Below are 20237 nucleotides of genomic sequence, written 5' to 3'. Positions count from 1 at the left end.
CCAATAACAGTTAGTTATATTGCATGAGAGGTTTTTAGCTACAAGAGGCAACAGGAGAGTGGGGAGGAAACTCAAGAACAACAGGGGGAGAAACATACAAGCTCCACACACAAAGACACCTGAGCTAGGAATTGAATCCATGGCCTTCTTGCTGCGAGGCACAAGTGTCACCACTGCAACAAGCAGTAGAGGCAAGGCTCGCCGGAATGGGCTGGTTTGTGCTAATGGAGGTGTTTGTAACACTGAGCTGCGTGAAACGTAATCTCGGAAGACTGCCCTGGTCAGCCAAGTCAATGAGATGATGGATGAATCTTGTGACTTGAGGCGAAATAATCCATCAATAATGTATTAATAAAATTGTTCAAGACACACTGTGTGCTGTTCTAGCCACACAAGACCAATGAGGCAAGTGATATTTGAGAGAGCCTATTAAGGGTTGTACAGGACACGAGAGAGGTGTGACTGACCAGTACCATGCCTTTGTCTCCGAAGTGGTAATATTTATACACCAAGTACTAATTTAAGGCTCAGTCAGCCTAGGGGAGGTCGAGGAAACATTCCGGTACGACTTGCCACTGCTGATAACCAGCCTGCAGATAAAACTCATCACCGCATTCGTAGTGCAGTGGAAAAAAAAAAACTTACGTCATGACGCTGTCTTTCCGACAGACCTGTTCTTCACCTGAGGACAGCTGCTTGCGTTGTGGCCGAAACGTCGTGAGAATTGTATTATTTTATGTTTTATTTTTGTTATTTTATTATCTCCCTTCTACGTGACTTTACCGAAAGAACCAAGGTTACGTCATGACTCCCTCGTATACACACACATACAAACTTACAAGGAATAGCACATACATGGAATTAAGTTGTAATAAAATTAAAGCAAAATGGCTTGAGCTGAAAATTTACTTGAATAGAATCATTACAGACAAGTGTTTTTTTCGATATTTAAATCGATATTAATATGTACATACCTAGTGACATGGAAATTGTTAACTCATATCTTGTTTACGTTTGGCAAACAACCCTTTTCATTTCACCAAATTGAGGCTTTAAACGAACACCATTAGAAGCTTTAACGATTTATTTTGGTATTTAAAAATAAAACAATTAAACATTTTCAGGATGACATTCCAGAAATATCATTCAGACGTCGTGTAAGAGTACTAATGGTTTCACATTGAGCATCCACAAAAAAATCCTGCACATTTTTTACAACGTCCATACCTTTTCAGCGTCGTACATGTGTTGGAGAAGCCAAGTTTGCCGCAGCTTTTGAAACTTCCACTGATTTTTATCCGTGGCCCAACTGTAAAACAAAACGTACAAGAAAATCAACGTCGTATTAATTCTAGCAAAATGAGCTTACAATTTTGACAAACAATGGTAGACAACGTTTAAAATCATGAATATTAATGTACCGTATGTGAAGAAGATAGCATTACTGCTTCTCGCTGCAGGGTTTTGCAACAGACACTTGTGGGAGATTTAATCGCAGAGTGGCCACATAGGGTCGACATTCACGCAGAGGAAAATTTCCCAGCAGCCCTAGCCCCTCGTATTAAGTGACGGTGGCAGCAATTTGCCTCACCGAGTGCTCAATCTGAAAATGACTCAGCCAGGTTGAATTACATCCTTTCATATGATTTGGTAATTATAAATGAATTAGCAGAAAAAAATATTATTATTTTGAAAGTGGAGAATTCAAAGCGAAATTAAAATCTTGCTTAATATACAGCTTAATACTTCCATTTAAAATGAGAACTGCTGTACAATTATATTAAGTAACAGTGGAACCATTCGGTCCACTTTGTGATTTGATGAATTGTCATGATTTGGGGTCATGATTCTATTCAAGATTTGATTCATTGATTTTTTTTTATACCTTGTGGAGAATGTAAGTGCGCCTAAGTAACAGCTGTGGTCAAGTGAACCGATTCCATACAATACATACCAGTTAAATCTTGACTTCATATTTCTTTGGGTCTTACACCGCCCTATATCACCTTCGAGCACCCCTCGACATGCTGGGTTTTTAATCCCTTACATTAACATTAGCTACCATGCTGACCTTTATAAACAGTTTGCCTTTCGAAGCCAACCCCCTTTTCCTGATGACGACCGCTTGTGTTGCGATCGAAACGTCGTAGTTTTTTTTGTTATTTTCTTTGAACCTATCTACGTGACTTTACCGAAAGACCCAAAGAATATACATATAAGTTGACGACTTGTTTTCTTCCGTTAACTTGTTGTGCATGACTTGGTTTGCGTATATTTATCCTATGCCAACTTTGCAGGCTTCAGTGTTACTTTATTCAATGATTTCCTGGACTTAACTTTTCATCGGTTGTTATGATTGTTGCTATAGAACCTTAGGTTGTTTAACTTTTATACTTTCATGATTTTCTTAATTGTAGGTCTCCAGTCCATTTATCATGAAATATCTTTTCACGTTATAAATGACCAAGGTGAAGAAATCAATCTTTGTCCAGACTATTTTTCTGAATTGAAATTTTCAAATGTCATGAAATCTCAGATCTAGCTGTTCCATCTTTGCAAGGCCGTGCTTTGTGAGCGTGGATTTGTCATTGCAAGACAGTGAGGGAAGCCAATGATGTGGGGGAGACCTTCATCCAGCCGTGGATAGAACACTGCTGATGATACAAAACTTAAACAACAATATTCTTAAATGCAGCTTTTAAGAACTTTATTAAAACGTTATAATTATTGGACATTTGTATTGTCTAATTTAAAAAAATGTGCATCATAAAAGCTCACATGTTGTTTTGTGAGTGAGAAAGGCTCTACACAAAGCTGTATGTTGTCTTTAAAGACATGTTGCTTTCTTTACAGATCTAAAACTTTAAGAAGTGGAAAAGTAAACAAAGCCTACAGAAAGAACAAACTAAATGCCGTCTGCCCTGGATAACGCCCAGCTAAGGTCGCACTTGCAATGACACACAAAACACTGCACCGCAGCATTCCCTGAGCATCCCCTTGCCGGTAAGACTGGTTCCTGACGATGCTAATAATGACATAGATCATATTTCATGACCTTCTCAAAAATAGGTTGAAAACATCCTCGCCAATTTCTGTTACCTCAACGTAGAAAAAAAACAATAATTTCTAAACAACGAAAACCATAGCAACTATAAGGTGTGTTCAGCTTGTGAAATCAGATGTAAGATAAAATATGCCAAGCTGGAGCACTGGGATAGTGAAAATAACAGCAGTCAATAGCAAATTCTATTTTGAATAGCACCAGACCCATCCCTTGCATGAAGACACAAATGTTGAAAGGATTTTAATAGTTTCCTCCGTTCAATTTCCACATTTTGTTCTTAATAACATGAAGGTATTTCCCGACATTAAATGCACACTGCAAACAAACTCAAAGCACTTGCTAATGAAAGAAAATTTGAGAAGCTGCACAACACATAGATTAAACTTGGATGCGCTCATCACCCGGCCACAGATATTAGTTTGGAATGTTTGCATGTGTCTGGGCAAACAAAGAATTCCACTGCATCATCAGAAAGCCTACACGACGCCAGCAGAATAAAATGGTGACCACATCACCCCACTGGAAAATCTCCAACCAGTTCCGAGCAGAGAGATCCAAAGCAATCCCACCTGCGGACCCTGTGATGTGAATGGTTCGTCATTGCGTTTTTCAGCATATTGCCTGCATGTTTACACAAAATTATAATGATAACATTTCTGTTATGTTGCAAAGGACATTTGATCATGGCACAGCAAGTTTGAAAAAGTGCATTGACTTCATTGTGAATGTGCATCCAAGAACAGATATGTACTGATGCAATTTGTAAAAAAAGAAAAGTTTGCTTCAGGCATTTAGACACTCGGGGTACACTCTACATTAACAAGTGCAAGCAAGATTGTTTTCTTAAACACGACATACGAAGTAACTTTAAGTAAATGCCTTTTTATGTGAACTTGCTGAGCACAGGCCCCAAAGCCCGAAACGTAAAAAAATTGGCAATCAGAATTGTAATAGATGAGAGTGAAAAGGTTTGTTGAACTGAACGAGGAGGTTATATAAGAGCTTGGAAAAACAAACGATGCGAATTCATCCGTACCGAGGGAAGGTTGCAGATAGAAGTGTTTTTATTTGCAGTATGTACGATGGACGGTTGAATCAAGTCATAGTAGTAGCGATAAAAGAGTGATAATAGGCATTCACGCCTGACTGGCCCGCTCCCAAATTTCACTTTCTACCACAAGCACATGAAAAGTTACGTGAACGACAAAACTATTGACCTACAAAACACTGAAGAACTTTACAATGGGACAAAAAATAAACAGACGGAGTTAATTTTGTTCGACCTGTGTGCTGGCCGCTGCCGCTCATCAAAGACTTGTTAAGATTCCACCAAGGAGTAGGGTACGCAGTGTTCCATATGGTAAACTCCGCACAGAGATTGCAATGTACAGCTGTACATCTTATACACACAATAACACAGGGAGAAAGGAATCTGTTTTTTTTATCTGCTGTGTTTTGTGGAGCGCACATGTGCAGTTTATTTAGTTATCCCATCTGCACACAACACGAACACAATCTCAACAATGCATGTGTTTTAGTGTATAAGCAGTGTAATATCTATAACGTTTAAAATGTGATTTGAAAAAGAAATGGTTTATAGGACAAAAAAATCCGAAACAACATTTCCACAAACTTGGCTTCCTTTGGGACATCCTGAAGTTTTGGCAAAAATGTTTTTGGCCGCAATGCTCATACAAAACAACACCCTTTATCCAGGAAAGCTTCACCTAGCCTCAAGAAACTTTTTTGGAGGTTTCTGCATCATGTGTGTTTGACCGGTTTCTTACATGATAATAAAATTATAACAATTTTGACTTTGATAGCATCCTTCATCCAGGGATCACGGAGCATTGTACACACTTATCACAAAAGAAGAGGAGCATAATAACGTTACATTATACATAAAATATATTTTTAAATGTTGTTCTTTGTAAAAATTGGTTTCTGCTATACGACTGGGAGAATAAGGCTGCCCCTATGAAAACTGGGCCTCAGATTAAACATATACTGTAAATAACACCGACTTTTAAGATGGGCACCACCCCCATCTTAATCCATCACCTTTTTGTGAATTATTTATTATTTCCTGCACCTCTGCTGTACATTTAGCCAAAATTTACAGTGACAAAAACCCATCCTTCATCACAGGTGAAGATTATGCGCAGTTTTAATACCTTGTAAGATATTCCAAGGAGAGCTCTGCTGCAGAGGGAGTGACCGCTTCTTCTCCACTCTCGACCACAGTGGCAGTCACTCTCTTGGTTTTCTCCTTCTCGGCTTTCTTCAGCAACTTCTTCACTTTCCTCTCCAGCATCCTTTCTTCCTGTGCGGACATCTCACCCTCCTCCTCCTCCTGCCCATCGGTCTTCTTGCCTTTATCTTTCACAGCCTCAGCGCAATCCTGTGTCAAGCGCCGGGATTGAGAACAAATTGTGTTGTTATCTTCTCAGTTTTGCCGTGGTAGTTCAGCGGCGTGCTTTTTGGATTGTGCCGCGTATCTTTTGGCACGATGTCGAGCCGTTTCGCTCCACGGGCTGGGAGTCTCTTCGCGATCTGAAGAAACTCCCAGCACATCGAACAGCGTGCGGAACAACCCGAAAAACACACGAAGGGAAATTAGTTTAATTTCATTCATGTTCATTGAAATAATGCTCCACTGTATGTATGCCAGCGTAAAGCAACCACAGGGAATAACATGGCAGGGTTTAACACTTTGAAGAAACTGCCAGGTGAAAATAAAATAATAGGCACTCACACACATACAAGGAACGAGCAAGGGGATACACATTTGTTTGCAAAGCGGGTTCTAGTGGTGTTAGTGTCTCGTTATGGTTTTGCTGCGATTCCGCAGTATCAGACGCTTACCAAGATGATATTATGAAAGAATTGAAATGCACACATGACCTGAGAGCACCCTGCCTCCTAACGCAATAAGGGTTTATATCACTGCATGTCCTACGCCACATGTCTAATCGTCCTTAGAGAGTTATGCAGCATTAAAAGCGTTCATCAAGGCAACACGATTGCTTGTTTTTTTCTATTGCCATTTAACCTTTTTAGGCATCATCAAACATGAAAGTGAACAGTGCTTATTACAATAAACGAGGCAAGGCAAAAACGTAATTTGAGACTTGGAATGTGCAAACCTCTTAATAAGAAACATCCAAGTCAACCACGATGAAATGCCCAAAGGACCGTTGCACAATATTACAAAACCTAGCCTCAGCAGAGTGCCTTATACATAAGCAAGTAAACATCCACCACTGATAAGATATTTATTCTTGCATGAAAGAGAGACTGACCAAAAGCAAAATTCACTTTGAAAGACTCTGCTCCAAAGAGAGCTTTAATGATAAAAACGCCAGGGCAGCTGACCAACTGAAGGATGTGAAACTCATCGGTTTTGTTGGGTTGTTCATGAAGATAGCAATTTTACAACAATGTCTATGTTTAAGTTGATGGTGATGATGTGCAATGATGATAATAAGTGGACTGTGTATTTATGTTTTTTTGGAGAATTTCTCATACTGTTTCACAAATGTTTACTAACTTTGATCTTCACCTCTTCCACCTCCGATTAGCACGATTTGCTACGCACGCTGCGAAAGCAGTTCAACATACGTAACTAACAATGCAGTGACTCGAGGCGTGAACATGTGATCAATGTATGTGGCCTGAGTAACCCGAGTTGCATTTTCTGGGATGGGTGGCAGGAGGGGCCAGGTGGGGGGGGACAGCAGGACCAGTGGTCTTAATTTGGGGGGCCGCAATATTAAATTATATTGCGGGCCACTGTGTAAATCTTGACATACTGTGCACTCGCAAAAGCACGAGTATCTGTGCAGAACTGAGCAGCACCCGAAGACGACACTGACGAATTGTGTAATGGAAGATTGTAATGCATACGATCAGATTTTAATGACTGGGCTAAAGCAGAAAGTGGATTTGCTAGAATTCGCTTCAAATCATGACATGCTCATATGTAAAACTAAGTAAAAAAAAAGACTGCAGATAATGGGCATGAAGGGCACTGGGTGGAAAACATACGAATATGATAGATGTGGTAATGATCGAGAGATGCTTGGAAAATATCAGTTCGACATTGCAGAACATTCCAAAGAGGAGATATGTCATCGGACCACAGCTTGGTACTATGCAATCTACGACTAAAACTAAAACGTATATCCAAAACGCAATATGAGAAGATGAGGAACACAGAGTCACTCGAGAACTATGAGATGAGGAAATATGAAGAGGAAATATCGAGTAGAATCAGGGGGCAAAAATAGAACACCTTAGCATAGACAGCAAGGCGTTGAAGAAGATAGTGGAACTAGCAGCAAAAGCAAAACTACCCTTAGGAGTAAAACCCAAAAGAAAATGGGAAAACCTTGGAAGTAGCACAGGAAAAAATAAAAATAACACTAAAGATAAGGGAAGCGGATGAGATGGCGCCTTAGTACAAAAAGCTATGCAATGCGGAAGGGTATTTGCAAGAAAGGATACGCAGGAATGGCTGGAAAAGCAATGTAGCAACATTGAATACTATGCTGGAGAATATAAGAACAGGGAGGGGGTGTACAAACTAGTCAAGAGCACCGATAGGAAGTGGAAACCAAGGCCAACAGCGATAAGAAGGCAAGGACGCGAAGATCTTTATAGACAAATAAAAGGCAAAAAAGAGATGGACTGAGCATTGCGTCGATTTGTAAAGGAACACGGATCAAGATAATAAAGGGCTGCTGGATGAACTAAAAAAGATAGCTGACAACGATGATGATGAAAATGATAACATCTTGTGCGAAGAAGTAGAAAAGGCAATAAAAAATCTGAAGAAAACAAAAGTCCAGGAGTGGATGACATAAGTGGACAAATGACAAAAGCTGGAGGGAAATCATTTATGAAAGAAATCCATGAGCCATGCAGGCAAGTATGGAGAGAAGGGAAAATACTGGAGGAGTGGACAAAATCCACACTTGTGATGATACCCAAGAAAAGAGATCTCACCGATTGTAAAAATTACACAACTATCGCACTCATGAGTCACATGGGGTAGGTATTAATGGTAGTACAGTACTATTAAATGAATTACAAGCGCAGACTCAGGATTATTTGGTGGATGAATAGGCAGGGTTTAGGAAAGATAGGAACACAGCACAATAAATGTTGATGGTAAGGCTTCTAGTAGAGAAAGCAAAGAGAAAGAAAGAATAGGCTGGTTTACAACTGTTTCATAGATCTCCAGAAAGCATGCGATTTGACTAAGATATAACGTGGGCAAAATTAAGATCATATGGAGTAGGGGAAAAGGCTGAGACAGATTATGCAGGGTATAGGTGAAAGGTGAAAGTCAGCAGTACAGTTTGGACAGGAAATAGAAGAATGGTTCCCAACAACAAGCGGTATGAGACACGATCACGAAACAACTTCGTCACATTTGAAAAAAGTGATGGATGCCATTCAGGACACGGCACAGGGATACCTGTGCAAGGAGAAATAATACATAACCTGAGATTTGCGGACGACATAGATCTGATGGAAGAAAGCTACGTAGTACTGCGAGTAAGTGTTCATACGCTGAATATGTCAGGAAGGGATGCAGGACTGAGGATTAACGAAGACAAAGACGATGGTGTTCGGAAGGGAGGACATTGAGAAAGAAGTAATAATACAAAGCAGCAACATTGTGAATATAAAGGAATTTGTCTACTTGCCAAGTCCACTGACATATGTAGGGTGGACAACGGGAACATTAAAAGTGTGTTGTTTGGAAAAAAAGAAGGGAACCAGAAAGAGAGGAAGACCTAACAGAGGATGGCTTGACGACGAAATAAGAGATTTGTGCCAGGAATATTGCACTATCTGAGCATATTGGCACAAGATAGAAGTGGAAACAAATGAACACGTAGGGGCTATCTGCTCATAGACCGTAATGATGATGAGGAATAAAAATAAAAGAGAAACGGGATTACATTTTTCACGAACAACACACCAGTGGAAACTAACGCGTAATTTCTACAAATACATCCACGGAGTAAATAGACTTTGATATCACCTAGTGGATATAAAAGAAGAGCACGACAGACTTTAATGCTCATAAACTGAACACGAAAATCAAGTGTGCGGTCGTGTAGATCATTTGCGGCTGATATTGGATCTCATCACCAGAAAGTGCTGGCATCAATGAGTTCCAGAAACTTTGGTATACGACGTACAGAACTCATGCAAATTAATTAGAAATGAAGCAATGATCCATAGGCACAAGCTGTTCCAGGGTGGAGACTGAATGACAACCACAGGACCAACACGAGCAATAAACATGTCTCAAGACTGTCTCATCCTGCCACCACTGGCAGTTGTGCTCTCTGCTGGCCCGCATTTCACCTTCGCACAACTCATTATTTTTATGCTCACACCAATGGGCGAGGCTGGCCATAGAACGCAATCTCTTTCTGCCCGATTCCTTTTCCACATCAATGCTCGCGCATCCCCGGAAATTTTTCACTGCTCTGGAGAACATTGCATCATCACGCCATGGTCACATTCAAAGTGAAATGTGGCCGATGCATTCAAAAGGACATTGACGGATTCGGTAAATCTCTGCTATTTTTTCGCACAATATTTAAGTGAAACCCCACATCCAGTATGTAAGCAAGTAAATTCCCAACGAGATACAAAACATTTTCTGTAAAGATAACCAGAAACATCTCACAAATATGCATTAAATACGGTAGCGGTTTATTTAGCAAATTATTGACCGAACAATGTCAACGTTTACATTCGTGCATGACATCAGCAGATAACAGCCCACTCTTGCAAAAGGTTTCCAAGGTCTCGCTGTGCTTTGGTAATGTCCCACGTTACCGTTGCCTAAGGGAATGGAATTTACAACCATGTGCAAACTCGTAGAGTGGCGACAAACATGATTACATACAGCAATCCAGCCGCATACGTGAACGACATTTCTATACTTTACATAAAACACTTGCACAAAACAAGAACATTTAAAAAAACATTTTAACGAACAAACCATAACATAAGGATTCTTCACTCACTCCTGTGAGAATGATAAACCACCACCAGCTGATGTTTCTTCGCAGCAATTATACAAGACGACCAGTCTTGAAAAACCAAATCAAATAAAACAAATGACTGCTGCTTTGCGGGAAGCAAGTGGGCGAGTTCAAGGATGGGGAGCTTTACAAATACATTTGTTGACAGCGTAGCCTAATCACCAAGAGTCACTAGAAACACTGCAGAAAAACGATCCCAGCCAATATCTACATTCCTACCGGGGGGGCCCAGATGATCACTGTTGACTTCCCCGCAAACTGGTGCTCGTTTTACCAAATCGGAAGGAATGATGGGGCCGAATTTACCGCTACCGAGATTTAAACTCAAAACCTCCCGGCTACGAGTCGACGCACTTGAGCACCGGTGCTGCTACCCGGCCGGTAATCATCCTGAAGAGAAGCTTAATTGTGCCTTATTTTTGCCCAACAATGTGTTTTAAATTCGTGTTGGCATCCGACAAAGCCAAGGAAGGATTGCAAAAATACTAAATAAACAAGGATGGAAGTAAAGTCGCAAAAAAACTGTTGCACACTGACGCATGAACCGATTGGAATGATGGAAATGTCATTTACGAGAAGTCGCACAACACTTTGCAGTTTCTGGAAACTACTTGGGAGTGAACAATAAGCTTGTGCACAGTACACGACATCACCCCCCCCCCGACCAAGCATGCGCTGGCCGTGCCATGCCATTTTGTTCCAGTAAATTACTCCGTGTCCTTCAAAAAGGGCTAGTGCAGCTGTTCGGGCCGTGTTTGGAGATATACTGCAGTCAAGCCAGACAGATGGAAATAAAGATGAGACCCTCAGAGCGTAGGTCTAAACGGCATCCTTGTGCTATTTCACAATCTGTTTTCACATCAGCTCCGGTCCCATGGAGGGTTGCACACTTTATCTTAACTTTGATTTTAAAAGGAGGTGGGGAGGGGGGCATGCTCCTTTGAAGTTGTGATGGAAAAACAATGCACATTAAGCCGCACCATTCGGTTTGTTTTCACATTTAAATCATTTTTAAACCGTTTCTCTTTTCATACACGCGGAGTGCGGGGGGGGTTCACTATTTTACAGCCGGGTTAGGTTACTGCCCGTGTAGTGGTGCCTGCACAACAAGCGCCAAAGCCTGAAACCTTCACCCTGCCAAATCCCATACCCACCGCTGGCAGTCAATGTCTTCCGTCTCTCCTTACAGACTCGCTGCAAAAAATGTCCCTTCACTTTAACATTTTGAAAGTAGGTTTTTTTTGTCAATCTGTCAAGATGCTTCAGACTTGAACCTCTCAAAAGTAAACAATTCTCTAAAGAAAAATGTCTCACATTCTTGACATTGCTGGCACTCACTCCATTCATTATCTCTCCCACACAGCACGCCCACGTGGAGAAATGCAAAAAAAGCTAAACAAAGGCCACCTTTAATACATTTCCGAATAAATTCATGTAAATGCTTCACAGATGTAAGTACTCTTAATATGAGGTACACATTTGATGTTTAAAAGAACGATCCAGGGTAAACGTTATTATTCAGAATTCAGAATTGTCAGTTAAATCGTTTCATTTTAAAGTCAAAGGTGTATAGTTGTATACACAAACCTATACAAGAGCTTTCTCAGCCCGATTCTCAGCGATGGGTACAATTATTCAGATAAATGAAGGCTGTGGAAAGGATGTTTCACTGTATATTTGTACAGTGAAACCTTCTGGGAATGGACTCGTCTCGTCGTTGCTGTCGTCTCGTCGCCATCACCGCTAAAGGTCTTGAAAGCCGACGTGTTAAACCGAATGTTGGTAGATCAGCGCAGTCACGTTAAAATCACGCCGGTTCAAAGGGCTCTCTTCAGAGCCACCTTGTGGCTGCGTAGACTGATCCGCAAGGAGCAAGGTCACGAATAGATGTCAAGCAGGAATATGCAGGCTCCACTAAAGACTTGGCATGACGTTCAGTTTCACGCATGTCTCTTAGTGAAAGTGTCCACAACCTTCATTCATAGTTGCGCCTCCATTCAGGTTTGTGCTTGGCTAAGTCTTCCAAGTTATCATTATGCATTTACTGAATTCCTTCAGCCGAGTGCCAGGTGGAATACTACGCCACAGGATTGCGAGAGATGGTGGCGGCTTGGAGAGTTCTTCATCCAGCAGCGGATTGACCATGGCTTGTGATGATGTAGACTGCAAATAATCCACATTTGGCCAGTGTATAAATACTTTAAGTTGGGCCGAAATGTGCATACCACAGTTTCAGATTGCAGCTGATAAGTGTGTGCTCTAGAGTGCAGTAATTTGGTAATTTTGAAAGTTTTGAACGGGCACCTTGTGTAAGGTAGACACAAGTATAACTTATTCACATATCGCCACCAAGGGGAATGCATGTAAAGGGACCATTTTACCGTCCGCTGGTGGAGAAAAGGAACATGTGGATATCTATTTGACATTTTTATTTTACCAGGTAAGGCACACTGAGCTATACACTGTAGCTCCTTTTCAGAAGTGACCTGGCCATAAATGATAGCCCAACGAAGTGGCTTAACATGTGGAAATGAATTGCAACCAAATACTCAAAGTACAGAGTTCGAAATGTGGACAGAAAAAGCAGAGAAAAATCCATACGACCATGGGGAGAACATAAAAACTCCAAATATACAGGCGGCAAGGTCGGGATCGAACCCACAACCTGCTGTATACCAGGCGAGGTAGATAACATCGCGCCACTGTGGCGCCCCTATTTAAACGGCTTGACCTGACCGACTGATGAGACCCTTAAGACGAGACTGGTCTAAATGTGTGCAAAAACAGGTGCTGTTGGATGGGTATTGGTCTGTATTTAAGGGCTGGTCTCTTGGAATTTTGCCTCACTTGATGCAGTAATTTTAGCTGTGACGGTCCCACCTGATGACGGAGACTTGTGTTGCCTCCGAAATTTCGTGACTTATTATTTTATTTTATTTCTATTATTACTTTTAGTCATTTTATTTTTTACCTACGTGACTTTACCGAAAAAACCTAAGAGTATGAATCCTTGCAGTCACGAAAGCTTCAAATCTAGAATTGGTCTGGAAAGCCAATAGACGAAAAATATTTTCGTCACTATGTGGGACAATAGTGCTAATATAATGCTTTTACACAAAGCAGTAGTAATGCATACGTTTGCACAGCACTGGCCAGTTCTCGTGCTTTGCACGAGGTAGGGCAATAACATGGGAAGAACTATAAAAGAGATATATTCGGACAATGTGCGTGTGAGTCGCAAGACCTGCGTTTACTCAATTATAATTTATCAACTATAATGATCAATTACTGGATGATGCAATGCAACCAAGCAAGGGGGAGTTGGCACAGCACACACCCTTCACTGGTATGGGTCCATTGAAAATCCAGCTTTACCAAAGCCTTAAAATGCCCCTCATTCATTACTGGAGGTATTTAAATAACCACAATCGGTCCAGGGCTGCCCAGCTTCTTCAAAACGATGGCGCTTAATCAAAGTGGCGAGATGCATTCCAAAGTTACATTTCCCCAGTTTGGAGTCCATTGGGAGCTCGTTACAAGACAGACCAATTGCAAAGCAGCAAATGCAAAATGACACAATATTGTGAGCTAATAGAACACATCAGACACTAAACCACACGACTGTCAGTGGATTTTCAAACGGTAACCTCAACGGGTGAATCATTTGTGATCATTTCCAAAGTGATTTTTGCAGGAGTTTCATTAAATAACTTTACTACACTGTGATACTATAGGGGAGTGGTGACAGTAATTGGCACACTTTGCTAGAAAACCGGCCACCCGAGTTCGATTCTTAGCCACGGCAAACACAATTGCAAGTGGTATCTGAACCCGTCTTGGGCCACCCCACCCCAATCTTAACCCTTCGCCAACCACACTGAGCAGCATGGTGAAGTTTGGTCAAACAACCACAATAACCACCACCACAATACGTGGAGGCTTTCATACAGCAATGGATTGACACAATGGGCTGAAACATTTACATTTGAACTGTGATATTAAAACTCACCCCAAGACCAAAGCTCACTGCATCACAGAAACCTCGTCACCAACAACAAATCAGGCCTGTTCTGTATTTCCACCTCGTTAATTGAATGTGTCTTTGGTTGCCTCTGTAAAGTTGCCGTTTCAATGAAATACCTACTATAATCACCCCCTCATTAATATTCATGAGCAGGTGACATCCTCCAAATGGACACCCCCCCCCCCCATTATAATTACCTACTATAATGAGCCAAAAATGTCTGTGTGCAACGCTCGTGACGTCACTCCACATCGACCAGCCCCCCTCATTAATAATCATGAACAGGTCACATCCTATTCTTTGGGTCTTTCGATAGTCACGTAAATAGGTTAAAAGAAAATAACATAAAACTACGACGATTCGATCGCAACACAAGCGGTCGTCATCAGGTTACGTCCTCCAAATGGACACCCCCCCCCCCCCATTCATAATAATTATCAGCTGACGTCACTCCACATTGGGGGCCGAGGCGCCTCCTTCCCCCTCCTTGGCATCAATTTAATACCTCGCGACAAAGGCAGAACCCTCACGTCACGCGATCTCCGTAACGCTATTGAGACATCAAAGTAAAAAGGGCGTCATGATGAACAAGGGATTATAACCTTAAAATTAAAAGAAGTCTGTGTCACCGCGCCCTTACAAATTGCACACGCATTAATGTAATGAATATCACGTCGTGGTCTTATTTTCACTTGTAAGTTTCAGATTTACTGCAATACACCCGTCCTAGGACAGGCAAACGGCTAGTTAATAATGCTTTCCCCTTAAATATATGAGCAGGCTTTTTTTTATACCATCAATGACAGAAAAGGCAGATCTTAATATGCCAGGGAAATGGCCTTTTTCCAGTAAAAAACATAGTTGGTGGACCTCATCTCAGGTGTGCTCCCTCCTTTGGCTGCGACTCCATTGTTAAGTCTCGACGACCGACCATCATCAACTAATTACGACACGACGTGACCCACAGCCAAAGGTGGGACGTGCACAATAAGATAACCACCACCACCGGAGGAATACGCAAAGAGACCAGTTCACGTAAAGGAGTGGGATGCAACGTGGCATGGACAGACCGTGAGATTAAACAGTGGTGTAGGAAGGCCTTCTGTCCAGTACTGGATAGGCCCATGGCTGGTGACAATGATGTTGATGATGAAATTCACTCATACTAGAGTGAACGCACGATTGAAATGGGATGGAAAAAAACCCAAACACTTTTCATAGCTTTTCATGAAATGCAACGGACACACTCCATCAGCTGATTGACAAAAAAGAGAATAACAGGACAAGTACTAATGAGGGTCTTTCAAATTACAATGGGAATGCTGCGAGCAGGCTACAGATGCCAAGTGGTTGTTTTTTTTTTACAGGAGGGATACACGACACTATTGACAGCGGCGAGACAGTGCCCCATGGCTCTCTTGTCCATCGACATCGCATATTAACCGTTGGAAGCACAAACTGAAAGGACTCTTCATAATTGCTTTGTTCATGCCTAAGGCATGATTTATTTAAAATGACAGCAAAGAGGAGGGGGAACTCAAAGCGTAAAAAGCCAAGTAATTTCATCGTAGCAGAGAGTGTTTCATTTTACCGCGACATTTATTTCTTCATTTACTACAATGATCTGCATTTGACTCAAAAGTGGCATTTGCGTTCCAGACTTTTGTTTTTTGACAAATTATCTGCGATGCCACTGGACATTTCCAAAAGCACATTCATACACACACTCACACGGACAGAGAGTTTTGGTCGTGGGATAAAGCTTTTAATCACTGTTTTCTGGCAACTGACCATACATTCCAGATCGAGTTTGGCCTTTTTTACACATCTGATCTCAACTGTGGCTAATTTAGGCACATGATAGTGGGTGTTTAACATTTTCAGGCACAGGACTTTTCCATTAACATGTGATGACATCAAGAGCTGGCACGACATTTTTACAAGGCCTGTCTCCCATCATCGTGGATGATTTTCATGCAGTTTGACAAATATCACTTCCAGATTGGCAAACACGCTAATGTGTACACTGCTTTCCAAGAAGACCATCTTACATTGTGTATAACGCAGTATATTCGCACTCCTCTCCTTGAAAATAATTACTGTTGACTTCAGGGGCATTTCCCACACCCCAGTTCAGGCTGACAAGAAAGAAAACAAGAGGCAGAATAATTACCAAACAAATCTCAGCAAACCGCTTCGAGAAGCAACTGGGATGGGATGTGCTCGCTGCACAAACCACTTTCCTTTTACAGCGCGATCCTCCTCCTCTTCTCTGAATGCGAGGCTTCACATGGGACATGACTGGCTATGTCATGCAGGGAGGGTATATTTATGATCCAGTTGAGTTGTCCAGAAATATTACAAATCTATTAGTGCCCACAGCACGTCGGGTGAGTGCTGTGGCATACGTTTGAAATGTGCTTGTACGATAAAGAGGCTCAATTTGTACCCACATGCCCCTCAGCTAGTTACATGGTTGGGTTTGTTTTCTTGGTGGCGGGGTTATTTTTGAGAAAGGAAATGTGCTTTGTTTGTGAAAGCCATGTACCGAAGAAAAAGTAGTTCTGTTCCACGCAACGCATGGGCAGGAATGCTAGATGTTATTCAAAGAGGCAGGAAATGAAGGGATTTAGTGTTTTTGTGTACAAATGCAAGAAGCTTGAAAAAATAAGGATTTTTACTTAAAGTAATCCTGGTTTTTATAGCTGGATAGCTACTGTGGTGGTAATTATTTCAGACAGTCTGCCTCAGCTGGAGTCCAGGCTAAGTGGGGGGTACAAAATTGGCATTTACCATTCTGGTAAACTTGACCCGTATGTCTGTACATGCACATGAACAGCCCTTTTTACAATCTCCTGCTGGATTAGGGCCTCCCCACACCATGCAAATCATAGGGGTTGTTTGACCATACTTCAGGTTGGTAAAGGTGGGAAGTATGACACAGGAACATATAAATACAACTCAACAATGGATTTTGCTGCAATGCCATTGGCTGTCCACCACATAGCATGTATCAAGGGGGAAACAATGATACCTGTAGCTAGCAGATGAGGAATGGCCTGGGCCGTCGCTGTCATTGTCAATAGGTGATATGCATGTCATGTGTTTGGTTATAAGCCCCATCTAATTGTGGTCCGGATGGATGGTCCTCGTACACTGGAAGTGATGGAAATTTAAGTCAAGTATAGAAAAAAAGCAGGGATGATAAATGTTATGTACGTTGAACTTCTTTTGGACCGTACGTAACCAACCATGCTAATCGGAGGAGCGGGGGAAGGGCAAACTAAACACAAAAATAAGTTATAAAAAAGTGCATAGCTCCAGTGGCGTCCTAATATCGGATGGCCACAGAAGCACAACTGAAAGCGCGTGATGCATGATCTTTGTTCGATGGCTATCAAAACGCCGCTGTGGGCATGACCGGACTTTGCATGATGGTTTGTGCTCCTTGACGAGATCAGCAAGGTGTTGTGTGGTTGATTTGGGGCAATCGCTTTGTGTGTAATGAGTGTGACCTTATAATATATTCGATCACCAACTGGAAAGTTCTACGGTTTCTGAGATGAATTAAGGTGATCAAAATCTTTGCAAATAGACTTTCAGGTCCGAGGGCATTATAAGGAAAATGATAAAGTCAATAAAGAATTCTTTCTTGCATAAATAACCCTTTGCAGAACACATTAAGGCACCTCAATGAATGTGCTTTTTTAGTATACAAGACTGAGCGATGATATTAATCTAATTTAATAACATGCTCACTTTAAGTCTTTCATAAAATAAAACAAGGTACAGAGTAGAAACAGTGGGAGCAGTAACACAATGGTTAGCACACTGTGCTATGAACTTAGCGACCTTAGTTTAATTCCTGGCCACAGCTAACATCAGTAGCAAGTGATGTCTGACCAGAGTCCTGGACTGCCCACTAACTAGTGTCATGGGGAATGGTCAAACAAACCCTCATGCCGGTCACAGCATGGGGAGGCTTTCATCGGGCAGTGAATTGACAAAAAACTGGAGAAATATCACTTGTTTTTCTTTTTACAGGATAATTTGTATTATACTGGTAGGAACCACCTGGTTTCACCAGCCGACAGGGGATTATTGTGTCCGTCCGTCGTGCATCCAAAAATGAGAGGGGTCGGGCTGGGTGGAGAGGGGAGGGTGGGGAGGGGCTGGGTGGGGAGGGGAGGGTGGGGCGGGTGGGGAGGGGCTGGTCACCCCGTGGTGCTCTTATAAAACTCAACGTTTAACCTACTCACGCCGGCGTGTGCCCGCCCTCACAGTCGGCCATATTTGTGGAATACACCACGCCGCCGTTGACCCTGGCCATTGACCGAGCAACCCAACGTTCCTACCAGCTCCCTCCGCAGGAATGTGTTTACACAAATTAAACGCACAGGATATTTTACAAAATGTTATAATTCTCGGACATATAGGTAATGAAAAGCAGGCATTGTCTAGATACTGCTGGATGAAGGCCTCCCACACAGTTGGGAGACCATAAACGTATACAGTATAGATCGTATTTATGAACAGATGAAATGGGATAAGTCATATACTTTCTCAGCGGTATCGTGTCATATGAAAACTAGCCAGGCAAATGGATTAATACATAGGCATCAGAGTCTACTTGTAAAAAATTAATTCATACTAAATCTTCTCTGCTGAAATATTCAAGTGTTCATGTTTTTTTTTCTTTCAAATATCTTTAAAAATACTGCTTTTAAAATAAACATCCAGTTTTTATTCTAACCCCCCAATCACATTATAATTCACGTGGCAATGGTCTTTATATATATAGAAAATGTCAGGAGATTTTTTTTTCCGTAAATAAGTCTAAAACAACGCGTAAAACTTTCCAGGTGGAAAGTTTAAGATCTGTCCTGCATCGATCCAAATGATCAGTGACGAAAAGTTAAGATTCATGAGTGACAAACCAAGACACTTAATGGCAAATCATTATTTAGCCATTTTTTTCTATCACACAGTGTTAATACAGCCTGCGCACAGACACTTATAACATATTTTTCCATTATTATTCTACACACTCGGCTGCACGAGCAATTTACTGGCAAGGTGCTATGTGTCGTGCATGCCAAGATCCCCTGGAGTTGATTCAAGCCGCATATATTTCTCACCAACACCTGAAGAAACACGTTTGTATGTATTGTAGTCTATTAATAATGGACATGGCATGAGGAGAGGGAGGGGGAAGTCAGCGTTTGCAAATCCAAGACATGTAACAAGTGAAGGTGGGAGCAAAATAAACACAATAAAATCTGCGTGTCCAATTCTCTCTCTCTGCCTTTGGCAGAAACATTGACCACACCCAAAGCAGACGTCACTTGGGAATTTATTCTGTTTTTTTTAAACTTGGCTCACACACGTGGGCTCTCCCTTCCCCCACCAGCAAATACATTCACGTCGCGAAACAACGTTGGCGGTGTCCCACATCGGAGGACACCGCCTCGCCATTCTTTTTTTTGCGATATGACAAAATTGGGAGATTTGTTTTGTTTTACAGGCGGCAGGAGGGTGCCAACAATGGCAGTGGGCAGTGGCGCATGCTAGCGTGGTCTCCGCGGACTTTCACCCGAGCAAACTTTACAAGAGAAAATAAAACACGAAAAGAACCCCCTCCCCACCCCACACAAGCTCATGTTTTTAGCTCTCCATCAAAATGTCCCAAAGGCTCTCTCCTCTCTCTCCACCAACAACTTCCCAAACTCCCCATGCCTGCCACTACCCCCCTCCCCTCCTCCCTCCCTCCCACTGCACACGGCTGCAGCCCCCTCCATTCCAAGTGCCTGGAGATATCAGCAGCTATGTGGCCCTGGTACCCTGTCAAGCATTAACTGATGCACAGCCACTTTAAAGAGGCAACTGAGCAAAACAAGCCCTCTTCATCCCACCCGCCCGCCCTCTTCTCCCCCCTTCCCCACCATCTCTCAGGGGAGCTCAGCCAGCCAACTAATCTAATTGGTTCCATCAAGGTAGGGAACTTTTTTCTTTGCTTAAGGTTCCACTCCCCCCACCTTCCTTGCCACCCACCAACCCCCACTACCCTCTCCCCTCC

The 20237-nt window shown here is 42.0% G+C and overlaps 1 protein-coding gene across 2 annotated transcripts in view; it reads right to left on the bottom strand.

Annotated features, from left to right (window-relative positions):
- The window catches only part of CHLSN (cholesin), a 60161-nt gene that overhangs the window by 2451 nt on the left and 37473 nt on the right, over positions 1 to 20237 (bottom strand). Inside the window, exons 2-3 of one of the 2 annotated variants that reach the window (XM_078594439.1) lie at positions 5239 to 5465; positions 1228 to 1309 (exon numbers count right to left, since the gene is read on the bottom strand). In XM_078594439.1, coding sequence (XP_078450565.1) covers positions 1228 to 1309; positions 5239 to 5465 — 309 coding nt within the window. Of the gene's footprint in view, positions 1 to 1227; positions 1310 to 2690; positions 4464 to 5238; positions 5466 to 20237 lie in introns of those variants that run through there. The other variant, XM_078594440.1, reaches the window with a different exon arrangement.

The sequence above is a fragment of the Lampetra planeri genome, chromosome 5 (assembly GCF_965212315.1).
Source record: "Lampetra planeri chromosome 5, kcLamPlan1.2.h2, whole genome shotgun sequence".
In the NCBI taxonomy this organism is placed as follows: domain Eukaryota; kingdom Metazoa; phylum Chordata; class Hyperoartia; order Petromyzontiformes; family Petromyzontidae; genus Lampetra; species Lampetra planeri.
Note: the sequence above shows the minus strand (reverse complement) of the source record. Positions and strands in the feature narration are given on the sequence as shown.